The sequence below is a fragment of the Podarcis filfolensis genome (assembly GCF_964270895.1).
Source record: "Podarcis filfolensis genome assembly, chromosome: 13".
Classification (NCBI taxonomy): Eukaryota; Metazoa; Chordata; class Lepidosauria; order Squamata; family Lacertidae; genus Podarcis; species Podarcis filfolensis.
In genome coordinates this window covers 3,520,435-3,546,131 of record NC_139615.1, presented here as the reverse complement: position 1 = coordinate 3,546,131, position 25,697 = coordinate 3,520,435, and the positions used below count along the sequence as shown (strand labels likewise).

General features: G+C 46.0%; 1 protein-coding gene across 1 annotated transcript in view; it reads left to right on the top strand.

Annotated features, from left to right (window-relative positions):
- SLC2A4 (solute carrier family 2 member 4) overlaps window positions 1-25,697 on the top strand; it is a 50,050-nt gene that overhangs the window by 13,038 nt on the left and 11,315 nt on the right. The window contains exons 2-5 of the mRNA XM_083581030.1: window positions 12,332-12,451; window positions 15,059-15,219; window positions 19,023-19,147; window positions 23,000-23,115. Coding sequence (XP_083437156.1) covers window positions 12,332-12,451; window positions 15,059-15,219; window positions 19,023-19,147; window positions 23,000-23,115 — 522 coding nt within the window. The remainder of the gene's footprint in view (window positions 1-12,331; window positions 12,452-15,058; window positions 15,220-19,022; window positions 19,148-22,999; window positions 23,116-25,697) is intronic.

Below are 25,697 nucleotides of genomic sequence, written 5' to 3'. Positions count from 1 at the left end.
AGGTAAACGGCGTTTCTGTGCACTGCTCTGGTTCGCCAGAAGCGGCTTAGTCCTGCTGGCCACATGACCCGGAAGCTGTACGCCGGCTCCCTCGGCCAGTAAAGTGAGATGAGCGCCACAACCCCAGAGTCGGTCACAACTGGACCTAATGGTCAGGGGTCCCTTTACCTTTACCTTTAGGTCCATACACAACACAAACACTGTATGTTGGTTTTATTTTATTTGTTTTTCATATTTTGGAAATGCACATCCAGGTTTTTTTCCCCTTTAAATTTTTTGGGGGCCCGCAAGAGAGTGGGGCCCTAAACTAGAGCTTGTTTAGTTTACACGTAAATCTGGTAATGGACAAAAACCTTCCCCATTTTTGATTTGATCCTACAATGTCCCGCTTGCCCTTTCGGACGTCCCTGTTCCCATCGGGAAAACATTGGGACTTTTTTAAAAAAGCACTTTGCAATTGCAGTTCTTCCAGGCCTGGAGGCAGGAATGAACCTCAGCTGCTGGAGAGAGAGGGAAAAAAGCCATATTTGGCTGCTTTCATGCAGATCAGGCCTGTCTCCCATTACGCTGAGTAATGGAGGCAAAGGCGCATGTCTCTGCGTATTCCCCTCTGGCCCTTTAAAAAAAAAATTAAATTAAATTACACTTGCCTTGCCCAGCAGCCGAACAGGTGCTGGCTGCCAGGCCGCCCGTTGATTGACAGGCTCCAGGGGTTGCCAAGGCAGCCGCAGAGGCCCCCACCCCCTTCCTATTTCGGGAAGGGGGCAGTGAGAAGCCTGGATGACTTAAAAATAAATAAATATGGATGTACCGTGCCATATTAGACGCAAAAAAATCTTGTTTTCATGAATTGGAAGAGCCGCAAAAAGATCCCACTGAGCACATGGATTGACAATATGGACAGACTAGTTGCATACGAACAAATTGCATATCAAGAATGGATAAATATGAAGAAATCTGAAAGGAATACTTAAGCGATAAGGCATAAAAATGGTGGGAAGTAGGGGGAGCAGAGAGGTGGGGAAATAATGTTAAAAGGGCGTATATCAGTACTCAACTCTGAATTGTTAAATTGTATTCTTTTCTTTCCTCCCCCCCAAAAAATTATTGGTTTTCCCAATATTATAAACAAACAAACACATAAGACAAACAAACATAAATCATAACCTTGTTGAAAATTACACTTATTAACATTAAGTGACTTCCTCGCTTCCCCTTGGTTGAATTTCATTGCATGTCCTTTTAACGGTTTCCCAAGTCACAATTCTTATCAAATTTAACTTAAACACTAACATCCTTAAATCTTCACTTTACGAAATCAAACCTATTAATTCATCACTTAACATAAATAAAACCCTGAGCCGATTAAGTATCTGCAAGCTGTTTTCAGTTCATTTCACTTAACATATTTAACTAAGTAATCGTTAAATTTAAATTGTATTCCTAGTGCTATTGTGCATTTTTTGTTGCATGTGGTTTTTGTGGTTGCTGTTGGTATTAAAAAAAGAATAAATAAATAATAATAAAAAAGCAGACCCAGTTTCCCAACCTGAACTTCAGAGCCTGTCAAAGATGTTGCTGTCAAAAAAATTTTTTTGGGGGGGGGGGGGGAGAAGAGGATGGTGGGACACGCACACACACACACAAGGACATGGGGGGGGGGTCCTGCGCGTGCAAGTAACAGGACCCTCTCCCACACGGTGACATGCCCGTCACCTGCCACTCAGACGCATCGCGTGTCGTCCCCCCCCCCCAAACAGAGGATGAAACCCTAGCCGGCTTTGGAAACTTTCCCATCTCAGAGCTGGAAACTGGCAGGTGAAACCTTGGCTTCCCCAGAGACTTGGGAAAGGGATTGAATGTTGAGGAGGTGGGGAGGCAGCGAGGCCAAATTAAGAGGGGGTATTAAAAGAAGGGGGGAGATTGCGGGCCTTTCGGGGGGGGGAGGTCTCCAGAGCCAGACGGGCGTCCGATAAACGGAAATTATTACCGCGGATTTCTATTCCCGGAGGGCAGAGGGATGGAATGGATCCTTCTCTCACACAGGTAAGAAGGGTCTAATAATAATAATAATATTAATAATAATAATAATAATTTGAATCCTTCTAGCCTTTGGAACTCCCTGCTGATTGACACCTGCCAGGGTCTTCCCTGGATTCTTTTTGACGCCCCCCCTGTAAGCATCCTTGTTTAGACAAGCCTACCCAGGCTAATAATAATAATAATAATAATAATAATAATAATAATAATTTTATTTATACCCCGCCCTCCCCAGCCAAGACTGGGCTCAGGGCGCCTAAGACCAGGTAGAAAAACAATTGATTAAAGTACAACTTAAAAACAAGATTATAGTACAACATTAAAATGCAGCCTCATTTCAGTAGAAACTTGGTTATAGAAAGTTGGTTTTAATCTGTCTTCTTCTTCTTCTTCTTCTTCTTCTTCCTTCGCCTTCATCCGTAGAACAACTTTTTAGCTTCAAAGCATCGTAAACGCCCCCCCCCCCCGAATTTCCGTTTTATCTTTCCGTAAACCACTTGGAGCTTTTTTCCGTTTTAACCAATTGGGCGGTGCCTAATTTTTAGGAAATAAAATAACGTGTTCTGTTTCCCCTACCTACCCATCTCAAATATTCCACCGTGACCTTGAACGACCCTGCGCAGCTCCATAAGGGAGCCTGGCTGCCTGATCATGCCAAAGGCTTTTTTTGCATTCCTAGACTTGCAGAATTGTAGAGACCTCAGGGACACCCTAGAGGTCATCCAGCCCAACCCCCGGCGATGCAGGAATATGCAGGTGTCCCTTATGGGGCTCGGAACCTGCAACTTGGGGTTATCAGCGAGAGCTAATTGAGCCCCCATGTCCGGACGAAGTCTACCTTTGAACCCTGGCAGCTCAGGAGGAGGACAGTAATAATAATAATATTTTTTTTTTTTATATCCCGCCCTCCCCAGCCGATGCCGGGCTCAGGGCGGCTAACAACAATAAAATAATACAGCATTCTAAAATCATTTAATTTATAAAATTAATTCAAATCAAATTGATGGCAACCATTGGGCTAGAGTTCTGTGAAGATTGCCAAAGGAGGGAGTCAGGCTGTGCCTTGGCCAAAAGCCTGGTGGAACAGCTCTGTCTTGCAGGCCCTGCAGAAAGATGTCAAGTCCCGCAGGGCCCTAGTCTCTTGGGACAGAGTGTTCCGCCAGATCGGGGCCACAGCCGAAAAGGCCCTGGCTCTGGTTGAGGCCAGCCTAACTTCTCTGTGGCCTGGGACCTCCAAGATGTTTTTGTTTGAAGACCGTAAGGTCCTCCGTGGGACATACCAGGAGAGGCGGTCCTGTAGGTACGAGGGTCCTAGGCCATATAGGGCTTTAAAGGTCAAAACCAGCACCTTAAACCAGATCCTGTACTCCACCGGGAGCCAATGCAGCTGGTATAGCACCGGGTGAATGTGATCTCGCAGCGAAGACCCCATAAGGAGCCTTGCCACGGCATTCTGCACCCGCTGGAGTTTCTGGGTCAGTCTCAAGGGCAGCCCCACGTAGAGCGAGTTACAATAATCCAGTCTGGAGGTGACCGTCGCGTGGATCACAGTGGCTAGGTCAGGGCGAGAGAGGTAAGGAGCCAACTGCTTAGCTCGGCGGAGATGAAAAAATGCCGCCTTTGTTATAGCTGCAATCTGCGCCTCCATGGAAAGGGAGGTGTCGAAGATGACACCCAAACTCTTAACGGACGGTGCTGGCACTAATTGTGCCCCCGCAAGAGATGGGACAAAATGGCAGAGGGTGTTTTTGCCACACCTGGGCTGGCGCAGTCGGACGCCGGATGATGGAGCAGGTGGGCCTTTTGTTCCGAACCACCGGGGCTCTCTCTTTTCTGCCTTTAATGTTCATTTATTTAATGGGGCGTTGTGAGCAAAAAGACCGCGTGCCTGAGCTTCCTTCTCCTTTGAAGCTCTCAAAAAAGAGTTTTGATCTCACAATGGACCTGGCGGCGATTATTTATAGACTTCTCAGAAGGCGGGCGGGCTTAGATCCGTCCACCGAAGAGGGGAAGTGACACGCCATCCTTTAAACGCGGTCGCATTTTTATGCACGTACACACCGCAGCGTCCTTTGCCAACCGGGCGCCCACCCGGCGCCTTGTGCTATGACTCCCAAGACGCCTGGAGGGCGCCACGTTGGAGAAGGGCGCGTTGGAGGCGACCTCCCCGCAGGCCAGTCGTGAACTAGGGAGGCAAAAAATTAAGGGGGTCTCCTCTACATTTCCTCCAAAGCCAGGATAAAAGCGGGGTGGGCATTGAATTAGATGTTATATTACAATTTCTTCCTTTTTAAAGATATATATATATATTAATTTAAAATAAATACATTTAGGAGAAAACAGAGGTATGTACAAGTAAACAAACATACAATCAAACAAATAACAGAAAAATCAAACACAAGCGCCGCACTATAAGATACAATAAAGTTATATTTCACTTTCTTGCATTCAAATAAACATTAAAAATGAATAAGTGAAAAGGAAACATCAAATAGAGTAAAGGCAGTTGGAGTCTCTGCCAGACTTCATCTTCTATTATCCCCCAGTGGTTAATCACTCCCTTGTGCCACTGAAACATCCTTTGTCGCAGCCGCTCAAACAAATGCAGGGAACTCTGCACGCGCTCAGAGGCCCTTTGTTCGCAGGAGCGAATTGTCATTCAGCAAAATTTAATCTGTTGCTTGGTTGCCAGAAGAAGCCCCTTAATGGTTTGCTGGAAATGGCTTGAGATTTGTTGCCAGTTAACCCTTGCTGTCCCTCCTCCTCCGCCTCCCTTTTTTGGGGGTCAAGAAGCCGTTTCCATGTTTACATTTCTGAAGCTTCCTGGCTCCAGCAGCATCCCCTAATATGGTCCTCTCTTGTGCGGATGTCTGTCAGGACAAGACGCCCTCCCCTGGGTGCCTGGGGTGGGAGGTCCGTTCCAGATTGCCAGAAGACAAATGCACTAATAAACACACACAAACACACACACACAACACTAACCTTAGCCACACTGCTGTCTCTCTCTTCTCCAGCAGAGCACAAACCCTCAGGGCCTCCAGTCAGCCATCCTTAAAACCTGCCTTTCCTCCTCCAGCTAAAAAAAAGAGAAAACCCACAATTTACCCCCTCAAAAGGGGCTCCCAGCAGCCCTGCTCCACTCTGACCCACAAGCCAGCAGCGTTTGCCTTAAAACTCAAGCGGCAGGCAGAAATCCAACCGGTGAAGCGCCCCAACAAAGCTCCACGTGTTGGATTCCCCCCCTCAAAAGGAGCCCCCAGCCCCTCTCCACTCAGACCCACAAGCCAGCAGCGTTTGCTTTAAAACTCAAGCGGCAGGCAGAAATCCAACCGGTGAAGCACCCCAACAAAGCTTCACGTGTTGGATTCCCCCCCCCTCAAAAGGAGCCCCCAGCCCCTCTCCACTCAGACCCACAAGCAAGCAGTATTCACCTTAAAAGTCAAGCGGCAGGCAGAAACCCAACAGGTGAAGCGCCCCAGCAAAGCTCCATGTGTTGGATTTCTGCCTGCCTGCTCGGGGGAAAAAACGCGAGGAGCCAGCAGCATTTGCCTTAAAATTCAAGTAAGTGGCAGGCAGAAATCCAACCGGTGAAGCGCCCCAACAAAGCTCCACGTGTTGGATTTCTGCCTGCCTGCTCAGGGGAAAAAACGTGAGGACCCAGCAGCGTTTGCCTTAAAACTCAAGCGGCAGGCAGAAACCCAACCGGTGAAGCACCCCAACAAAGCTCCACGTGTTGGATTTCTGCCTGCCAGCTCAGGGGGTGGGGAACCGTGCTGGGGAAATTATAACTTTGCAAGGGAGCTTTGCTCCGCCCGCTAGGCCGCACAGCCAGCTGCAGGGTCCCCCCCCTTCACCTCCTTCCTGGCCTGTCTGGCTGCCCCTCCCTGCCTCCCAGTGCTATGGAAACGGGCCTCGCCCCAAATACCAGACCCAGAGGAAGAGGGAGGGGACAGGCCTCCAGCGACTGCGGCAGCAAGCAGGAGGCGTGAGTCACTTGGAGGGCAGCCTGGGAGCCGGCTCAGGATGGTTCTCCGGAGAAAGGTATGTGCGGCATTCCCTTTGCAGCCCCCTTCCTAGCCCCACATGCTCCTTCCAGCCCCCAGAGAGGGGGCCGCTACTAGCCACCCCAAACCAGTCGCCAGAAGAAGCCGCCAGAGGGGAGAGCGGCTCTCGAACTCGGATCCCGCTGGCAGGCTCCCCAGAAAAGGCATCTGTCTGGTTCGCCCCAGAGAGGGACAGGATGCTGGGCTGGCGGAACGACCCACCGGCCTGATCCTGCCTCGTACCGTCTGTTTTGTGCAGGAAAATGCAGCCAGCTCTGGGGCAGAGGATGGCATTGATGCCGTCTGGCGATCTTTGTATGGGACTGTGGCGGGGTTGGCAGGGATCCTCGGTTTACGATGGGCAGGGCGGGCATGGGCATGTGGAAGGCATTCCACCGGAAGTCGAAAACTTTTGGAGGGCCGTTAAAGGACGGCAAAACCGCATTTTCAGTGTGGCAGAGCGCAAGATCTCCTTTGCCAGGGAGCTGGCGGCAAAACTCTTGAAATGGGCACAGATGAGAAACCCACAAGGGGCACCAGAGCAGAGGCCAGCCCTATAGCTCTGGACAGGCCACAGCGTGAGTGTTGTGCAAAGGCGGCAGCCTGGCACGTTTTTGCGCCACTGCCCAGGGGCGAAATAACGTTCGACCTTGAGGCTATGCGCCGTGGTGCGCCATCCTGGGGCTACGTGCGGTACGTGGGGTTATGGGAAGCCCTCATCTGCCAGCGCATCGCTGAAGAGCTCTGTGTTACAACACGCCTTGCTATCTGCCGGCAGGCGGGCCGTCGATGGCGCAATATGTGGGAGACAAAATGCCCCCCAGGTACGGGGTCCTGTTCTCAGATGCCCGGGGGACCCTCTCCTCGCCTCTGAATCCCAGCGAAGGAGGAATATACCCATTGCGGCTGTTCGCCATTGATCCTCCAGCGTTGACCTATGAGATCAGGCGCTTTCCACATTTATAAGACCATATTAACATGGCTGCGCCTGAACTTTGGAACTCCCCGCCTCTTGACGACAGGCCTTCAACTTCACTTTTTCTGGTGCCTGCTAAAAAACCCCACCAGAATCTGCTTTTCCTTTTATTGTTAGTTTAACTTTCGGATCGTCTTCAACGGCTGTTGTTAATCCCGATCAATTTGCTGCGTTTTCCTTTCGGAAAGAATGTAAATAAATAAATTCGCCGGATCGGTTTTTCCAAGGCCATTGAAACCGGGGGCCATCGCTGTCTTGCACGAGAGCAAATTCTGTGGTTGAACCATGAGGCGGCTGTGGGACAATTTCCTTTGCTGTGAGGTCCTATGGCTTTTCTCCTGCAAAAGTTTTTCCACTTTGGGGCAAGGCCGAAAACAGTCGAGGGTGTGTGGGTGTGTGTGTGTGTTTGTGTGCACGCTCCCTCTTTCCGGTACCCACCCGCCTCCACAAATGTGATCTTTTGGGACTGAGCTTGCCGCTGTTGGTGGTGAGGGGAGACAATGATAGTGGATAATATAATCACTATTCTCAAATATTGACATTACTCCTGCCAACCCGAGCGCAGTCCACGCCGGGCAAGGCTGGCCTCGCCCTAGTTCCTGGGAACTGGGAAGAGATGGCAATTTGCAACATCTTTGGTTTCCAAAGCTCATTTCCTTTTGGTGCCACACGCTGGAGGGGGCAGGCGCCGTTGGCGATACAGGAAATATGGAATTATTTGTTTTCACCAAGGCCAATAATAAGTAGGTTAAAACCAGAAGCAGACTAATGCGGCTGTTTATGGGGTACCGCTGATTCTCCCCTCTCTCTCAAGTTCCCAACAATATCTCTCTTCTGAAGACTTCTTATAAAAATCAAAGATGCCTGCGTTTGGGAATGGGAAAATGAGTCGGTTTGGTGGCTCAGGTGGGAAATTGAAATGGGACACATCTGCCCTGCAGCGCACATTTTGAATAACATCATGATTGCTATGATTCCTTACATAATCATTACAGTGGTACCTCGGGTTACATACACTTCAGGTTACAGACTCCGCTAACGCAGAAATAGTGCTTCAGGTTAAGAACTTTGCTTCAGGTTGAGAACATAAATCATGCTCCGGTGACGCAGCAGCAGCAGGAGGCCCCATTAGCTAAAGTGGTGCTTCAGGTTAAGAACAGTTTCAGGTTAAGAACGGACCTCTGGAACGAATTAAGTACTTAACCTGAGGTACCACTGTACCGTATTTTCTGCTCTATAAGACGCACCTGACAGTAAGACGCACCTAGTTTTTAGAGGAGGAAAACAAGAAAAAAAATATTGTGAATCAAATGTTGTTGAAGAGGCTTTGCAAGAGTTCTGTGCAGCCTGCATTCGCTCCATAAGACACACACACACATTTCCCCTTACTTTTTAGGAGGGAAAAAGTGTGTCTTATACAGCGAAAAATACGGTATATGTAAAGTAAAAGTAAAGGGACCCCTGACCATTAGGTCCAGTCGTGGCCGACTCGGGGGTTGTGGCGCTCATCTCGCTTTATTGGCCAAGGGAGCCGGCGTACAGCTTCCGGGTCATGTGGCCAGCAGGACTAAGCCGCTTCTGGCGAACCAGAGCAGCGCACGGAAACGCCGTTTACCTTCCCGCCGGAGCGGTACCTATTTATCTACTTGCACTTTGAGGTGCTTTGGAACTGCTAGGTTGGCAGGAGCAGGGACCGAGCAACGAGAGCTCACCCTGTCGCGGGGATTCAAACCGCCGACCTTCTTATCGGCAAGTCCTAGGCTCTGTGGTTGAACCCACAGCGCCACCCGCGTCCCTCAATCATTATATGTACGTCTGCTGAATTCAAGATGTTTTGTTATGCCCTTTACATTTTGTCGGAAGCTGCCCAGAGTGGCTGGGGGTAACCGAGTCAGATGGGTTGGGAACAATATTATTATTATTATTATTATTATTATTATTATTATTATTATTGCCTCCAATACACATGTGTCTCGAGTCAATCTGCAAAATGCAATGAGAACAGTTTGAAAAGCAACCCTGAAAATAACATCCGATAAGTTTCGAGGCGTGTGGACTAGGCTAAGCTGGGAAATCTAGTCCCTCGAATATAGTGAGAATTTAAGAACATAAAAGAAAGGGCTTTCTCCCTAGGCGTGGAGTTCCATAGATTAACTATGTGTTGCATTAAAAAGTGCTTTCTTTTCTGTGGCCTCAATCTCCCAATATTCAGCATGACTGGATTTCTAGTGTTATGAGAGGAAAACTTTTCTCTATCCATTTCCACACACCCCATCGCATAATTTTATAATTTTCTCTTAAGATAAAAAGTCCATGGCGCTTGAAATCCTTTCCCCCAGGGGTACCGCTCCATCCCCTCAATCATTTTGGTTCTCCTTTCCCTGAACCTTTCCCAACTTCGCATTATCGTTTCTTTTCTTTTTCTATTCAAAATTATAACAAGACATTTTATCCAAAAACATATCATCCTTGTTTTCCCCCCATTTTTCCTCCCTCCCTCCCCCCACCCTCCCACACAACCCCCCCCCGCCCCCCCCAACTTCCCTCTGTTCCAGTCTTTGGTTTCTCGGAGACTGCTGTTTTCTGCATGTTACACAGTTGTATAGATCCTCAAACTATTTACCTGATTCTTATCGATAAAAAGTTTGTGAATGTTTATTCAAAACCTGCCAAGGAGTCCAGTTCGCTTTGCTGCGTCTTCAGATACTTTGTAAAGGGTTCCCATTCATCTTTAAAGTCACAGTTATCTTTGTCCCGTAGCTTATAAGTCAGTTTTGCCAGTTCTGCGTAGTCCGTCAATTTTTCTTGCCATGATTCTTTAGTTGGGGTTTCTTCAGTCTTCCATCCTTGTGCTACCAGAACTCTTGCGGCCGTTGTCGCATACATGAAGATGTTTTTCAGCTTTTTTGGCAGGTCTTTCCCTACAATCCCCAACAAAAATGCCTCTGGTTTTTAAACAAATGTTAAATGGAACATTTTCTTCAATTCATTGTATATCATTTCCCAAAAATTTTTAATTACCTTACAATCCCACCACATATGATAAAATGTCCCCTCCTTTTCCTTACACTTCCAACATATATTTGAACTAGTTTTGTACATTTTCCCTAACTGCACTGGTGTTGTGTACCATCTGTACATCATCTTCATGTAATTCTCGCATTAGCGTTTCCGAGGCTGAGGCAACCAGACAGAGGTTTCTCGTTCTGGTCTAACTAGTCCCGAGAAGAAGAAAAAGGCAGCTATTTTTGCTCCATTTTTCTCTCGGTTTGAAGGTGACCTCTCACCTGAGAGAGAGAGAGAAAGGTGAGGAGGAAGTTGTAAAAAAACACTGCAACCTGAGAGGTATCTGTCTCTAAATAACAGAGACATGGAGGGAGAAATCATCATAAAGATACAGTACCTTGGTTCTCAAACTTGATCCGTTCCGGAAGTCCGTTCCAAAACCAAAGCGTTCCAAAACCAAGGCACGCTTTCTCATAGAAAGTAACGCAAAAGCGATTAATCCGTTCCAGACTTTGAAAAACAACCCCTAAAACAGCCATCTAACATGAATTCTGCTATCTAACGAGACCATGGATCCATAAAACGAAAGCAATAATCAGTGTACTGTACTATAAAATAAATAAGACAGTATCGTAGATGATACAAATTAAAATTACTTTTTCTTTTCTTACCTGCACTGATGATAGTCCTTGTTTAGATGGGGGGCTTTTATCCATTTCCGACGTCACACAATCAATCAATCCATCAGTAGCTGAACAGTCACAAAAAACTAATTAACTGAAAAAGCCTCAAAAACAAAAACGCAAAATAAAGAGCAAAAACAAAAGCGCCAAACTTAATCCGTTCCAGAAGTCCGTTTGACTTCCAAAATGTTCGGAAACCAAGGCTCGGGTTTTTTGGTGCAGGCGCCCCGGAAACAATAGCCGACAGCCACATCGGATGTTTGGCTTCCGAAAAACGTTCAAAAACCGGAACACTTATTTCCGGGTTTTCAGGGTTTGGGAAGCAAGGTACCACTGTATAGGGATAACCTGGGACTCTGGGTGGCAGCTGGAATAATAATAATAATAATAATAATAATAATAATAATAATAATAATATTTTTATTTAATGGCAACCATTGGGCTAGATTTCTATGAGGATTACCAAAGGAGGGGGTCAGACCGAGTCCAAACCAAAGGCCAGGGCATGCTTCTGGGCATGTGCAAAGTGTGTTTTCCCTCAAACGTGGGGTTTCGCTTATGCTCACGTGTGCGACATCAGGACGTCAAAATATCACACGCATAAATAATAAGTAAATAAATGTTTATTTATACCCCTCCCTCGCCGGCAGGGGAGGACTCACAGTGGCTAACACCAAATACGAATTACAATAAAACGTAATTGAAAAACCACCACCACCACCACCACCAAACAGTTAATTAAAATATGGCTTAAAATACAGCTTAAAATGCAGCCTCATTTTAGTAAAGGTAAAGGGACCCCTGACCATTAGGTCCAGTCGTGGCCGACTCTGGGATTGCGGCACTCATCTCGCTTTACTGGCCGAGGGAGCCGGCGTACAGCTTCCGGGTCATGTGGCCAGCAGGACTAAGCCGCTTCTGGCGAACCAGAGCAGCGCACGGAAATGCTGTTTACCTTCCCGCCGGAGCGGTGCCTATTTATCTACTAGCACTGGTGTGCTTTCGAACTGCTAGGTGGGCAGGAGCAGGGACCGAGCAATGGGAGCTCACCCTGTCGCGGGGATTCGAACCGCCAACCTTCTGATCAGCAAGTCCTAGGCTCTGTGGTTTAACCCACAGCGCCAGTATTAGCCCATAAATCAAGACCATAAAGGGAGCAAACATCAGATATTCACCCGAGCCAGCTATCCATGCTGGTCCTACATGTCTCAGCAAAAAAGCCAAGGGAGAATTTATATACCAAATCCCATATAAGGGGTCGTCAGAGTGAGTCTAAGCTGAAAGCCAGGTGGAACAGCTCTGTCTTGCAGCCCCTGCAGAAAGATGTCAAGTCCCGCAGGGCCCTGGCCTCTTGGGACAGAGCGTTCCACCAAGTCGGGGCCAGTACTGAAAAGGCCCTGGTCCTAGTTGAGACCAATCTAACCACCTTGTGACCTGGGACCTCCAAAATGTTGTCATTTGTGGACCTCTCCACGGGGCATACCAGGAGAGACGGTCCCGTAGGTAAGAGGGTCCTAGGAATCCAGCTGTGAGCTGGGAAAACGGATCCATCACTCATTTTTTCTCTCCCTGTCTTTTCCCAGGAAGGAGAGGAAGATTCGGGGAGTGGGATAACCTTCACCTTAATCTTGTCCGTCTTCACGGCCGTGTTGGGGTCCCTGCAGTTTGGATACAACATCGGAGTCATCAACGCGCCGCAAGAGGTTTGTTTGGGGGGGTGTTCCCCTGGAAGGAGAGAGGGTCAGACCCCCAAGGCTGTCTGGGGAGAAAAGAGAGGGGTGGTCCCAGGCATCTGGAGGGCAGCAAGTTGGGGAAGGCTGAGAGAATGATAGAAAATTCTGTTTTTTTAAGTATATTATTGGGTATGAAAGGACAGGAAATTACAGAGTGAATCAATACTGTGTTGTTGTTATTATTAATTTCATATATATGTATATATATATATATATATATATATATATATATATATATATATATACACACACACACACCTACAGACAGAGACACACACACACACACATACACACACACACACACACACACACACACACACATACACATTTTTATTAATGTTTTTAACATATCAGTTCCAACAGTCATACAACATAGCTTCTCATCTTATACAATATTTTGGACTTCCGTCAACTCCTCTGCTGATTTTCTGTTCTTTATCACTTATTCCGTGTTTCTTACTTTCTTTTTACATATACTTACCCTTAACTAATAGTTCGCTTCATGGTTTGTATTTCAAATAACCCACCTTACAAAAGTTCTTGCAGTCCCGCTAGCGTAATCTGTTCATCGCAGTTACTTTTCAAATAGTTCATATATTTACCCCAGTCTTCTAAGAATCTCTGGTCCCGCCGGTTTCGAATCTTTCCTGTTAATTTATCTAATTCTGCGCATTATTATTAATTTCTAGGTACTGTACAAATATCTTTTGTAAAATCAAAGCAGCCCCATTTTGTGTTACAGCGGAACCTCAGTTTTCGAACGTCTCGGCAGCCAAACGATTTGGAAGCCGAACGCTGAAAATCCGGAAGTAACTGCTCCGGTTTTCGAATGATATTCAGAAGCCGAACGTGCGACATGGCTTCCGTTTTGTATTCAGGCTTCCGTTTTCAATTTTCGGACGTTTCGGAAGTCGAGCGGTCTTCCGGAATGGATTACGTTTGAAAACCGAGACTCCACTGCATAAGAATTTGCATTAAACATTCTTCCAAATGCTTTTTAGCTACCTGCTTTTTATCAACAATTTTAATTTGTAATTTTTGTAAGCAACTTAGGTTGTTGGGGGTTTTTTGTACAATCGAGCGGTATATGGATTTTCTTAAATGAAAAAATGAAATGGTTTTTCGTAAATGAAATGACAAAGCAATTCGGAACAGGAGGCAATGCCTCCTACGGAGTCAGACCAGTAGTCCGCCAAACCCAGTTTTGTCCGCACCAGCCCCTCTCAACCAGGTATTGTTGGACTACAACTCCCATCATCCACTGGGCCTGCTAGCTAGGGATGATGGGAGTTGTAGTCTAGCAACACCTAGGGAAAGGCGGCGTTCCCAACCCTAAATCCCAAGGATCTAAACCCGAGATGTTCTGCATGGCAAACAGCCGCTCTGTCCACGAACTATTATAGTTAATCTAAAGAATTCACTGCGAATTATTGATATGGTTTGGTTTGCTCTGATAAACTTAATAAATAGAAAGCCAGGCTCTGCCTCCGTACTCACAATTTAAGATACGCAATAGAAAAGAGTTAAAGGTTGAGAGAGGAGAGCCAGCAATGTTGGCCGCCTGTGTGTGGTTGTGCGCTTGTGGCTCCTGCAACACAAATCAGGGTATTTTAAACACACTTTAATAAATAAATTGTGAAACTATTATTATAATAATAATTAACATACAGTACTGGCAAAGTGAACACGTTTAATTAGAGAAAAACCGTCGCCGACATTTGCGAAGGACTGAAAATTTCTCTCTTTTTGCATGAAAGAGAAAACGAACTTGTAATATTGGGGTGTGAAGATTGAAAAAAATACTGGTTTATAGAGGATAGAATGGCTGAAGGAATAAAGATTCAGGACAGAGAGCTAGAAGTCATTTTCCTCTCTTCTATCTTTCTGTAGTTTTTTCCTTCCTTTCCCTTTTCTCTCCCTTTCTCTTTAGGAACCTCCTTTTCTTGTTTTTCCCCATCTTCCTGACTTTGTTCTTTCTTTGGGCTTAAGTCTTACCTTAGTATATTATAGAAAGATGCTCTGTGATGGGTTGGTGTTTTTGTAGATCTATGAATGATAAATAAATAACTTATTATTTATTTAACTCATTTATTATTATTAATAATAAGTTATTTATTTATTTATCATTCATAGATATACAAAAACGCTATAAGTTAATAAGTTATTAACTTATTATTATTACTCTGTAATGGGGTAGGCATTTTTGTACATCTAATAATGATAAATAAATAAATAACTTATTATTAATAATAATACATAAGTTAAATAAATAATATTTAACTTATTAACTTATAGCGTTTTTGTATATCTATGAATGATAAATAAATAAATAACTTATTATTATTAATAATAAATAAGTTAAATAAATAATAAGTTATTTATTTATCATTCATAGATATACAAAAATGCCTACCCCATTACAGAGTAATAATAATAATAATAATAATAATAATAATAATAATAATAATAATAGAGAAGTAAGCTTCTATTCTGCCCTCCATCCGAAGACTGCAGATCGATTTGTGATATAAGAGGGGCTTTTCCCAACTGACCCTCTTTCCTTCCTGCTTCGCTCAGATAATCGAACAGAACTACAATGCTACCTGGCTACACCGAAATGGGGAGCATATTGACCCCAACACCCTCAAAACGCTCTGGTCCCTGTCGGTCGCCATTTTTTCCATCGGCGGAATGATCTCTGCCTGCATGGTGGGTGTCGTCTCGGAATGGCTCGGCAGGTAAGCCCGCTCCACGTGAAGCCGCAACAAAGTACCGTATTTTTCGCTCCATAAGACGCACTTTTTTCTTCCTAAAAAGTAAGGGGAAATGTCTGTGCGTCTTATGGAGCGAATATGTGGGTCCCTGGAGCCGAATTGCCCAGGGGAGAAAAGCAGATCATGCTCTCATTTTTTTTTGAAAGAGGGAAGGGGGTGTTGAAACAAAGCCGCTGATCGTTTGCCGATCAGGGAGGGAGATAAGGGACGCTAGAGATGAAGGAGGCTGCCTGGGAGGGGGAGGTAAAGACAGCAAACTTGCAAGGAGAGGAGACAGGAAGGCTAAATCAATGAAGAGAGAAATTGGAAGTAAAGGAGGAGCAAAAAACTGCTCCAGCTAAGGAAAAGACACTAAGGCAAACAAGAAGGAAGGGAGTGTTGAAAGGAAGCAGCTGATCGGTGGGATCGCAAGAGAGATAAGGGATGCTAGAGGAGGCTGCCTGGGAGGGGGGAGGTAAAAGCCCATGGATCCTCAGGATTTTTGCATTGGGTCACCCCAAATTCACCATCAGATCACATGTCTGTGGCCACAGAATGAAACACAAAAATAATACATCCATTGTTTCGTTCAGAATATTTTTTTTCTTGTTTTCCTCCTCTAAAAACTAGGTGCGTCTTATGATCAGGTGCGTCTTATGGAGCGAAAAATATGTATTTTTTGCTCTATAAGACTCACTTTTCCCCTCCTAAAAAGTAAGGGGAAATGTGTGTGTGCGTCTTATGGAGTGAATTCAGGCTGCGCAGCTATCCCAGAAGCCAGAACAGCAAGAAGGATCGCTGCTTTCACTGCACAGCGATCCCTCTTGCTGTTCTGGCTTCTGAGATTCAGAATATTTTTTTTCTTGTTTTCCTCCTCCAAAAATTAGGCGCGTCTTGTGGTCTGGTGCGTCCTATAGAGTGAAAAATATGGTACATTGATATGTTTTGATCTCTCTTTTGTCTGCTGTTGATCTTTTTAATCTTGTAAGTGTTTTAAACTGTTTTTAAATCCCTGTGGAATGCCATAAACAACCATCTGACTTTTAGAAGACATCTGAAGGCAGCCCTGTTTAGGGAAGCTTTTAATGTTTAACAGACTACTGTATTTTAATACTTTGTTGGAAGCCACCCAGAGTAGCTAGGGAAACCCAACCAGATGTACGGGGAATAAATAATTATTATTATTATTATTATTATTATTATTATTATTATTATTATTAGCCACTGATAGCCCTCTCTGCTGCCGTGAATTTGCCCAGTCCTCACCATCATCTTAATTGATCGTTTTAATATTTCTTGTAAACCTGCTTCAATGTTTCAGGACAATCCAACAGTATATAAATTTTGCCAGAAAGTAACCAGCAAATAGCTAAGAAGTCTTCTCATAAAATGGGATTTATATACCGCTGGATGGTCCGAAAACCTCTAAGCGGTTGATAACAAATATGAAAATTCTATTTCTTTATTTTATCAATAGCCTTAATACCTCCCGTAACCTGCTTCGAGGTTTCACGACAACCAAGCAGCCTGTAAATCTCGTTAGTCAAGACATAAATAGGAATTATTATCAGAAAACGGCATTTGTACTCCGATTGGCCTCTATAAATATGAAAGTTAGAAATAAAAGTGGTGGAAACCGTTTAAACGATCAATTAAAACCCACAGCAGGCTGAAGAGAGATTTAAACAGATCAGTGTTGACGTGTCCAGATTGGCTTTCCGGAACAAAAAATGCTTTCAGCGAGCAGTTAAGACCTGTATAAACTTAACTTTGATTTTACGCTCTTGCAGGTTGTGCCCTCAGAGGCAATTTGCAAGCTGCAACTTGGAGCTGGGATTTTAATCCCTCGTTTCTTGCAGCGAACGTGTAATCGTTTCTTTTTCTACAGCAGAGGAGCCTAGCTTGCTGTGCGTGGGCCGGATCCAGCCCTGCACGCTGTGGCAAAAAGACTTGCCAGCCTTCGTTCTTTATCTCACGATCTGAACGTTAGGGAGGGATGTCTAAAGGGCAAGATTATCTCCCGGCACTGATAATCTGGAGATAAAATATTGTTTGAGCAGCTCTTTAGAGATCTTCTCTAGATAGCGGCCTGAGGTTCGGGGAGGGGGGGCAGATAAAAGAAAACCCTTCTTCACACAGTGCAGAATTAATCTCTGGAACTACCCGCCACAGGAGACCACGATGGCCAACAACTTGGATGGTTTTAAAAGAGGATTGGGCCAATTCATGGAAGGGGAGAGGGCTCTCGATATCTCGATATCTGCTAGATATGCTCCAACTCAACGGCGTAACGTTGGAAAATGTCAATCGCTTCTCCTACCTGGGCAGTTATCTTTCCACAAGGGCCGAAACTGAGGCCGAAATCCAGCATCGCCTGAGCTCTACGAGTGCAATTTTCTCCCAATTGAAGTGCAGAGTGTTTGAGGACCAGGTCATTCGCAGGGAAACCAAAATGCTTGTTTACAAAGCTATTGTACTGCCACCCTTACTGTCTGCTTGTGAAACACGGACCACTTATAAACGCCATCTCCAACTCCTCAAAAGATTCCATCAACGGCATCTCTGAAAATTTTTACGCATCACTTGGGAAGACAGGCAAACTAATACCAGGGTACTGGAAGAAGCAAAGATCACCAGTGTCAAAGCAATGATTCTTCAACATCCACTTTGTTGGACTGGTCATGTTGTGCGGATGCAAGATTATTTTCTTCCAAAGCAACTACTCTATTCCAAATTTAGAAATGGAAAGCGTAATGCTGGTGGTCACAAAAGAGGTTGAAAGACTCTCTCAAGCCAAATCTTTAAAGTGGAGTATAAACACCGACAACTGGGAAACACTGGCCTGCGAGCGCTCCAATTGGAGAACAGCCTTTACCAAAGGTGTAATGGGCTTTGAAGACACTCGAACTCAGGACGCAAGGGAGAAACATGCTAAGAGGAAGGCATGCTTGGCAAATCCACACCGTGATGGACTCCCGCCTGGAAACCAATGTCCCCACTGTGGAAGAACGTGTGGATCCAGAATTGACCTCCACAGTCACTTACGGACTCATTGTTAAAACCGTGTTTATGGAAGACAGTCTTACTCGGCTACGAGGGATCGCCAAAGAAGAAGAAGCTTTGCCTCCACAAGATGCCTCTGACAGTGGCGACAGAACATGGCCATTGTGGCCTCTGTGAATTTGCCCAATTCTCTTTTAAAGCCACCCAGGTTGGTAGCCATTTCTGCCTCCTGTAGCAAGGAGTTCCGCAGGTTAATGCCACGCTCTGTGAAGAAAGACTTTATTTTATCTGAACCTTCCAATGTCCAGCTTCGTGGAATGTCCTCACGTTCTGGTGCTTTGAGAGGAGAAGGAAAACTTTACCTGCTCTCTCTACGCCACGCATAGTTTTATAAACGTCTAATCTCGTCGCCTCTTCCTCGCCTTTCCTCTAAACTAAAAAAAAAAAAATTCTTCAATGCTGCAACCTTTCTTCAAAGCAGAGTCGCTCCATCCCCTTGACCAATCTCTAAGGGGATTTGAGTCGTACGTCAGTGCAGTGGTTAGTGTGTCAGGCTAGGCTCAGCAGGACCCGGGTTCGAATTCTGACTCAGCCACAAAAGTTCACTGGGTGACCTTGAGATTCAGTCGCTGCCTCTCAGCCTAATCTACCTCACAAGGCTGTCACGAGATGATGTGGGGGGGATATGATTGTAATAAATAAATAAATCAAACGCCGTATTAAATTCTTCAAAACAAAACTAGCCGAACAACAACAGACGCTTTCATTTCCTCTGTGGTTTTTAGGAAGAGGGCGATGATTGTGAACAATGGTTTGGCTTTCCTCGGTGGCGGTTTCATGGGCCTAGCCAAACTCGGCAAATCCTACGAGATGATGATCATCGGACGGTTCCTGATTGGGGCTTTCTCAGGTAAGGAAGCGGGTTGGGATGGATGACCTTTGGAGGGTCCCGTCTAACAATTCTATGAAAGGACACACAGGTTTTATTATTATTATTATTATTATTATTATTATTATTATTATTTATTTGTACCCCGCCCATCTGGCTGGGTTTCCCCAGCCACTCTGGGCAGCTTCCAACAAAGATGAAAAATACACTAAAATGTCACATATTAAAAACTTCCCTGAACAGGGCTGCCTTCAGATGTCTTCTGAATGTCAGGTAGATGTTTATCGCTTTGACATCTGATGGGAGGGCGTTCCACAGAGCGGGTGCCACTACCGAGAAGGCCTTCTGCCTGGTTCCCTGTAACTTGGCCTTTCGCAGTGAGGGAACCGCCAGAAGGCCCTCGGAGCTGGACCTCAGTGTCTGGGCAGAACGATGGGGGAGGAGACGCTCCTTCAGATATACTGGACCAAGGCCGTTTAGGGCTTTAAAGGTCAGCACCAACACTTTGAATTGTGCTCGGAAACGTACTGGGAGCCAATGTAGGTCTTTCAAGACCGGTGTTAAATGGTCTCGGCGGCCGCTCCCAGTCACCAGTCTAGCTGCCGCATTCTGGATTAGTTGTAGTTTCCGGGTCACCTTCAAAGGTAGCCCCACGTAGAGCGCATGGCAGTAGTCCAAGCGGGAGATAACCAGAGCATGTACCACTCTGGCGAGACAGTCTGCAGGCAGATAGGGTCTCAGCCTACGTACCAGCTGCCCTGGGTACAGATTTGACCTGTGCCTCCATGGACAGCTGTGAGTCCAAAATGACTCCCAGGCTGCGCACCTGGTCCTTCAGGGGCACAGTTACCCCATTCAGGACCAGGGAATCCTCCACACCTGCCCGCCTCCTGTCCCCCAAAAACAGTACTTCTGTCTTGTCAGGATTCAACCTCAATCTGTTATCCGCCATCCATCCTCCAACCGCTTCCAGACACTCACACAGGACCTTCACCGCCTTCACTGGTTCTGATTTAAAAGAGAGGTAGAGCTGGGTATCATCCGCATACTGATGAACACCCAGCCCAAACCTCTTGATGATCTCTCCCAGCGGCTGCATGTAAATGTTGAAAAGCATGGGGGAGAGGACAGAACCCTGAGGCACCCCACAAGTGAGAGCCCAGGGGTCTGAACACTCATCCCCCACCACCACTTTCTGAACACGGCCCAGGAGCAAGGAGTGGAACCAGTGTATGACAGTGCCCCCAGCTCCCAGCCCCTCAAGACGGTCCAGAAGGATGTTATGGTCGATGGTATCAAACGCCGCTGAGAGATCCAGCAGAACTAGGAAACAGCTCTCACCTTTGTCCCTAGCCTGCCGGAGATCATCAACCAGTGCGACCAAGGCAGTTTCAGTCCCATGATGAGGCCTGAATCCCGACTGGAAGGGATCCAAGTGTTTTGAACAAGTGATGCTAGTGGGAACAGAGAAGAAAGCCTGGATATATTTTTGTCAGTGGGGCCAGGCAAAAATGTTTCTCTGCAACCCGTCCTTTGGCTGGTTATTCGTTTAAATGTGTTTGTGGAAGGGGTTTATTGGTTTGCTTTTGTTTCATTACATATTTTGCGTTCCCACCTTGTGTTTTTATGCGGCCAATCGCCCTGCGACCTTCAAATCTTCTACATCTTAGGTCTCGATTAAAATTGCTGCGCTGGGTTATACAGAAAGACTCATTCTTGCTGGTATAGTCGCAGTATTTACAACCAGATGAAGGTTTCATTTTTGGAATAATAAATTTTCAGAGCCGTTTTTACAGTTATATCAAAAAAATCTGATTTGGTTCTACTATTAGAAATACATAGGCAGATCATGATGAAATTATTGTGAGGTTTAATAAGTGAACTGCTTATATTTCGACAACTTTTCTGCGGTACTATATTGGAAGGAGAAAAATAACAATTTCCTTAATAACAATTTAAACAATTTGTTTAACTAAAACAATAGCATTATAGCATATGTATCCACATTTGTTAACTGCTGTGGTTAAACAATTTCTTAAATAAAAAACTTAGATTGAGTTTTAGCACACATGAAAAACTTTAAACAAATCCTTCTTTCCTGATGAATAGCCTTTGGACGATAATGTAACTTAAACAGAAAACTATCTTTGGAAAGATTTTTCCTCCGAAAGCATTTTATTTTAAAAATCCGATTTAAATTTTAAAAATCTGATTTAAAGCAACAAATCCGATTTACTGTAAAATTGAAAAAATCCGATTTCTTTAGGGTTGTTTTTTTTAAAAAAAAATCATTGATTTTTATCCACCCTGGACTGGAGCATCATTAATTTCATGGTAGACCCACCCCTGGGAGAAATTAGCCTTCAAAAGTCTACAATTAATTTAGTTGCTCCGCCCCCTTTTGACTCTGGCTCCGCCCACCATGGCCATGTGGTTCCCTGAGACTAGAAAAAGCTTCACCAAAGCGACTGCTGGTTTGTTCCCTGTGTGACTCAGCCGGAAATCATTCTCTGTGGCTGGTCGTAACGTGACAAACTCCCAGACACAGAGAGGGAACATTTGAGTAATGGCCGCAGCAGACGAGAATCTTGGATGAACCTTTGGACTGAAGAGTCATCGCTACCCATCAGCAAGGCTGGATGCGTGCCCAGGGACACGGTGCCAAGGCAGAACTGCGTCTTGTGAAGAATAAAAGGGGGCCCTTCCTTTCCCACCCTGTTTTGGGGCTTCCTGGAGTCATCTGTGGAAGGAAGCTGGGCTCATTTAGCAAGGGGAAGAAAAGGCATTCTCTGTTTGCCTGGACAGTCTGGCCAGAGTGGCGCATGCTCTGGTTATCTCCCGCTTGGACTACTGCCATGCGCTCTACATGGGGCTACCTTTGAAGGTGACCCGGAAACTGCAATTAATCCAGAATGCAGCAGCTAGACTGGGGACTGGGAGCTGGCAATGAGACCACATAACACCGGTCCTGAGAGATCTGCATTGGCTCCCAGTATATTTCCGAGCACAATTCAAAGTGTTGGTGCTGACCTTGAAAGCCCTAAACGGCCTTGGTCCTGTATACAGTGGACGCTCGGGTTGTGAACGTGATCCATGCGGGATCCACATTCACAACCCACAGCAGCGCGTCTGCACATGCGCAGGTTGTGATTCGGCGCTTCTGCACATGCGCAAAGCGCGATTTAGCACTTCTACGCATGCGCGACCGCCAAAACCCGGAAGTAACCCATTCCAGTACTTCTGGGTTTTGGTGCATGCGTAAACCCAAAAAAATGCAACCTGAAGAGTCTGTAACTCTAGATATGACTGTAATCCAGAATGTAGCAGCCAGACCAGTGACTAGGAGCGGCCGGCGAGACCACATAACCTACACTGGCTCCCAGTATGTTTCCAAGCACAATTCAAAGTGTTGGTGCTGACCTTGAAAGCCCTAAACAGCCTCAAACCTGAAGGAGCATCTCCACCCCCATCGTTCAGCCCGGACACTGAGGTCCAGCTCCGAGGGCCTTCTGGCGGTTCCCTCCCTGCGAGATGCCAAGTTACAGGGAACCAGGCAGAGGGCCTTCTCGGTGGTGGCGCCCGCCCTGTGGAATGCCCTCCTGTCAGATGTAAAGGAAATAAACAACTATCTGACTTTTAGAAGACATCTGAAGGCAGCCCTGTTTAGGGAAGCTTTTAACATTTGATGAATTATTGTATTTTAATATTTTGCTGGAAGCCGCCCAGAGTGGCTGGGAAACCCAGCCAGATGGGTGGGGAATAAATAAATTATTATGAGTATTCCAGTTCTGTGATTCTTCGGACGGCAGCTCCTGTTTTGTCACATTCATCCTGCTGTTTCCCAGACTGATCCTATGTTTCCTCCCACACCAGGATTTGCTTCGGGTCTGGTGCCCATGTACGTGGGCGAAATCTCCCCCACCAACCTTCGCGGGGCGCTGGGCACACTGAATCAGCTGGCCATCGTCATCGGCATCCTCATTGCCCAGGTAAAGAACAATTCTCCCCTCTCTCCCTCACACACATATGTAGCGTAGAATCCTAGGACTGTCGAGCGGGAAGGGACCCCGGGGTCATCTAGCCCAACCCCAACAGTGCGGGAACCACCATTGGCTAGATTCTAGGAAAATGAGAGGGCTCTGTTAATGGGATTAATCCATTCCAGACTTTGGAAAACAACCCCTAAAACAGAAGTTTAACATGAATTTTGCTATCTAACGAGACCATTGATCCATAAAATGAAAGCAAACAAGCAATGTACTTCAATCACACAGTCAATCAGTCGGTAGGTGAACTGGGTTCCACACACTCACAAGAACAAGAACAACAAAAAGCCACAAAAACAAATATGCAAAATAACAGACAGACCTCAGCGCAACACTCAAAATGGAAGCGTGGCACTCAAAGCAGAGCTCGTTCGGCTTCCGAAAACAGTTCACAGACTGGAAACTTACTTCCGGGTTTGCAGTGTTTGGGTTCCAAGTTGTTTGAGTCCCAAGGCGTTTGAAAACCAAGGGACCCCTGTAATCTCTTTGTTGAGTTTTCTGATGCAGCAACAGACCATACAGGGTTTTAATAATAATAATAAATTTTATTTATACCGCGCCCTCCCCGGCCAGAGCCAGGCTCGGGGCAGCTAACACCAATAAAATCACAGTAAAAATATAATATGGGGGAAAGAGAAGGGAAAAACAAACAAACAAACAAAACCAATTTAAAATACAGGTTAAAATGCAATTTAAAATGCAGGCTCATTTTAAAGTAGCTGATAAATCAAAACCATAAGGGGAGGGAAACATAAGGGTCAGACTGAGTCCAAACCAAAGGCCAGGTGGAACAGCTCTGTCTTGCAGGCCCTGCAGAAAGATGTCAAGTCCCGCAGGGCCCTGGTCTCTTGGGACAGAGTGTTCCACCAAGTCGGGGCCAGTACTGAAAAGGCCCTGTCCCTAGTTGAGACCAATCTAACCACCAAGCAACTTGGGACCTCCAAGTTGTTGTCATTTGTGGACCTCTCCACGGGGCATACCAGGAGAGGCGGTCCCGTAGGTACGTGGGTCCTAGGCCAGTGATGGGGCAGACCCCAATATGAGGGTCAAGGGACTGCATGACCGCTGTCCGTTTCTTCGAACCCACGTTGGGTGACTGACACTTCCCCAAGCAATCGGAGTACAAGTCGTGCCGGACGGGGGGGGGCCTGTGAAAACCTTTAAGGAAGTTGCGGTGAGGTGGACGGACAGCTCCAGAGAGGGATTTGGCTGCCAGACAGAACCTATTTCTGCGCTGTGTTTGGGGAACTTGGCAGAAGACGCTGCCTGTCTCGTTTGGGCAAAAGGAAGAGGCCAGGGCTCTCCTCCATGCTTGCCTGGCCTGGCATTCAAAACAGAAGGGGGCGTCTCAGTTTTTGCAATCCGCCCCAAGTCATTGGAATAGAGTGGGTTAGAAAATATATTCAGTATCTGCTCATAGCTCAGAACTGAAAAAGCCTGGGGCATGTAAGAATATGAGAAGATCCCTGCTGGATCAGTCCAATGGCCTGATTAATAATAATAATAATAATAATAATAATAATAATAATAATAATTTCACAGAGGCAGAAGCATAGCCATCTTTGCTGGTAGCCCTCTCCTTCTCTGTGAAGTTGTCCAGTCCTCTTAAAACCATCCAAATTAGTCGGCATCACTTTTTCCTGTGGGAAGGAGTTCCGCAGTTTAACTATGCAGTCGTACCTTGGATCTCAAACGCCTTGGTTTCCAAACAAAGTGGCTCCCGAACGATCGAAACCCAGAAGTGAGTGTTCCCGTTTCCAAACAATTTTCGGAAGCCGAATGTCCGGCGCAGCTTCCGATTGGCTTGCAGGAGCTTCCTGCAGCCAATCAAAAGCCGCGCTTTGATTTCCGAATGTTTTGGAAGTCAAACGGACTTCCGGAACGGATTCCATTCGACTTCTGAGGTACGACTGTATCTCTGTGTGGCCGCAAAAAGTATGGGGTATCACATTATCGGGGGGAATTGGCTAAGGATATGAAGGCGCTAGCTGAGGGGTCAGCAAACTTTTTCAGCAGGGGGCCGGTCCGCTGTCCCTCAGACCTTGTTGGGGGCCGGACTATATTTTGAAGGGGGGGAAATTAACGAATTCCTATGCCCCACAAATAACCCAGAGATGCATTTTAAATAAAAGGACACATTCTACTCAGGTAAAAACACACTGATTCCCGGACCATCCACGGGCCTGATTGAGAAGGGGATTGGGCCGGATCCAGCCCCCAAGCCTCAGTTTGCCTACCCATTCAGTGGTTCTCAACCTGTGGGTCCCCAGATGTTGTCGGACTACAACTCCCATCATTCCTAGCCAGCATGACTAGTGGTCAGGGATAATGGGAGTTGTAGTCTAACAACATCTGGGAACCCACAGGTTGAGAACCACTGAATGGTCTAGCTGATGGCTTTGTGGAAATCTGGTGCCCTGATGTTCTCTGTTGAAAATCCAAATGTTTGGCATCGTCTGGAATCATGTTTACAACTACAGTGGTACCTCGGGTTACATACGCTTCAAGTTACAGACTCTGTTAAC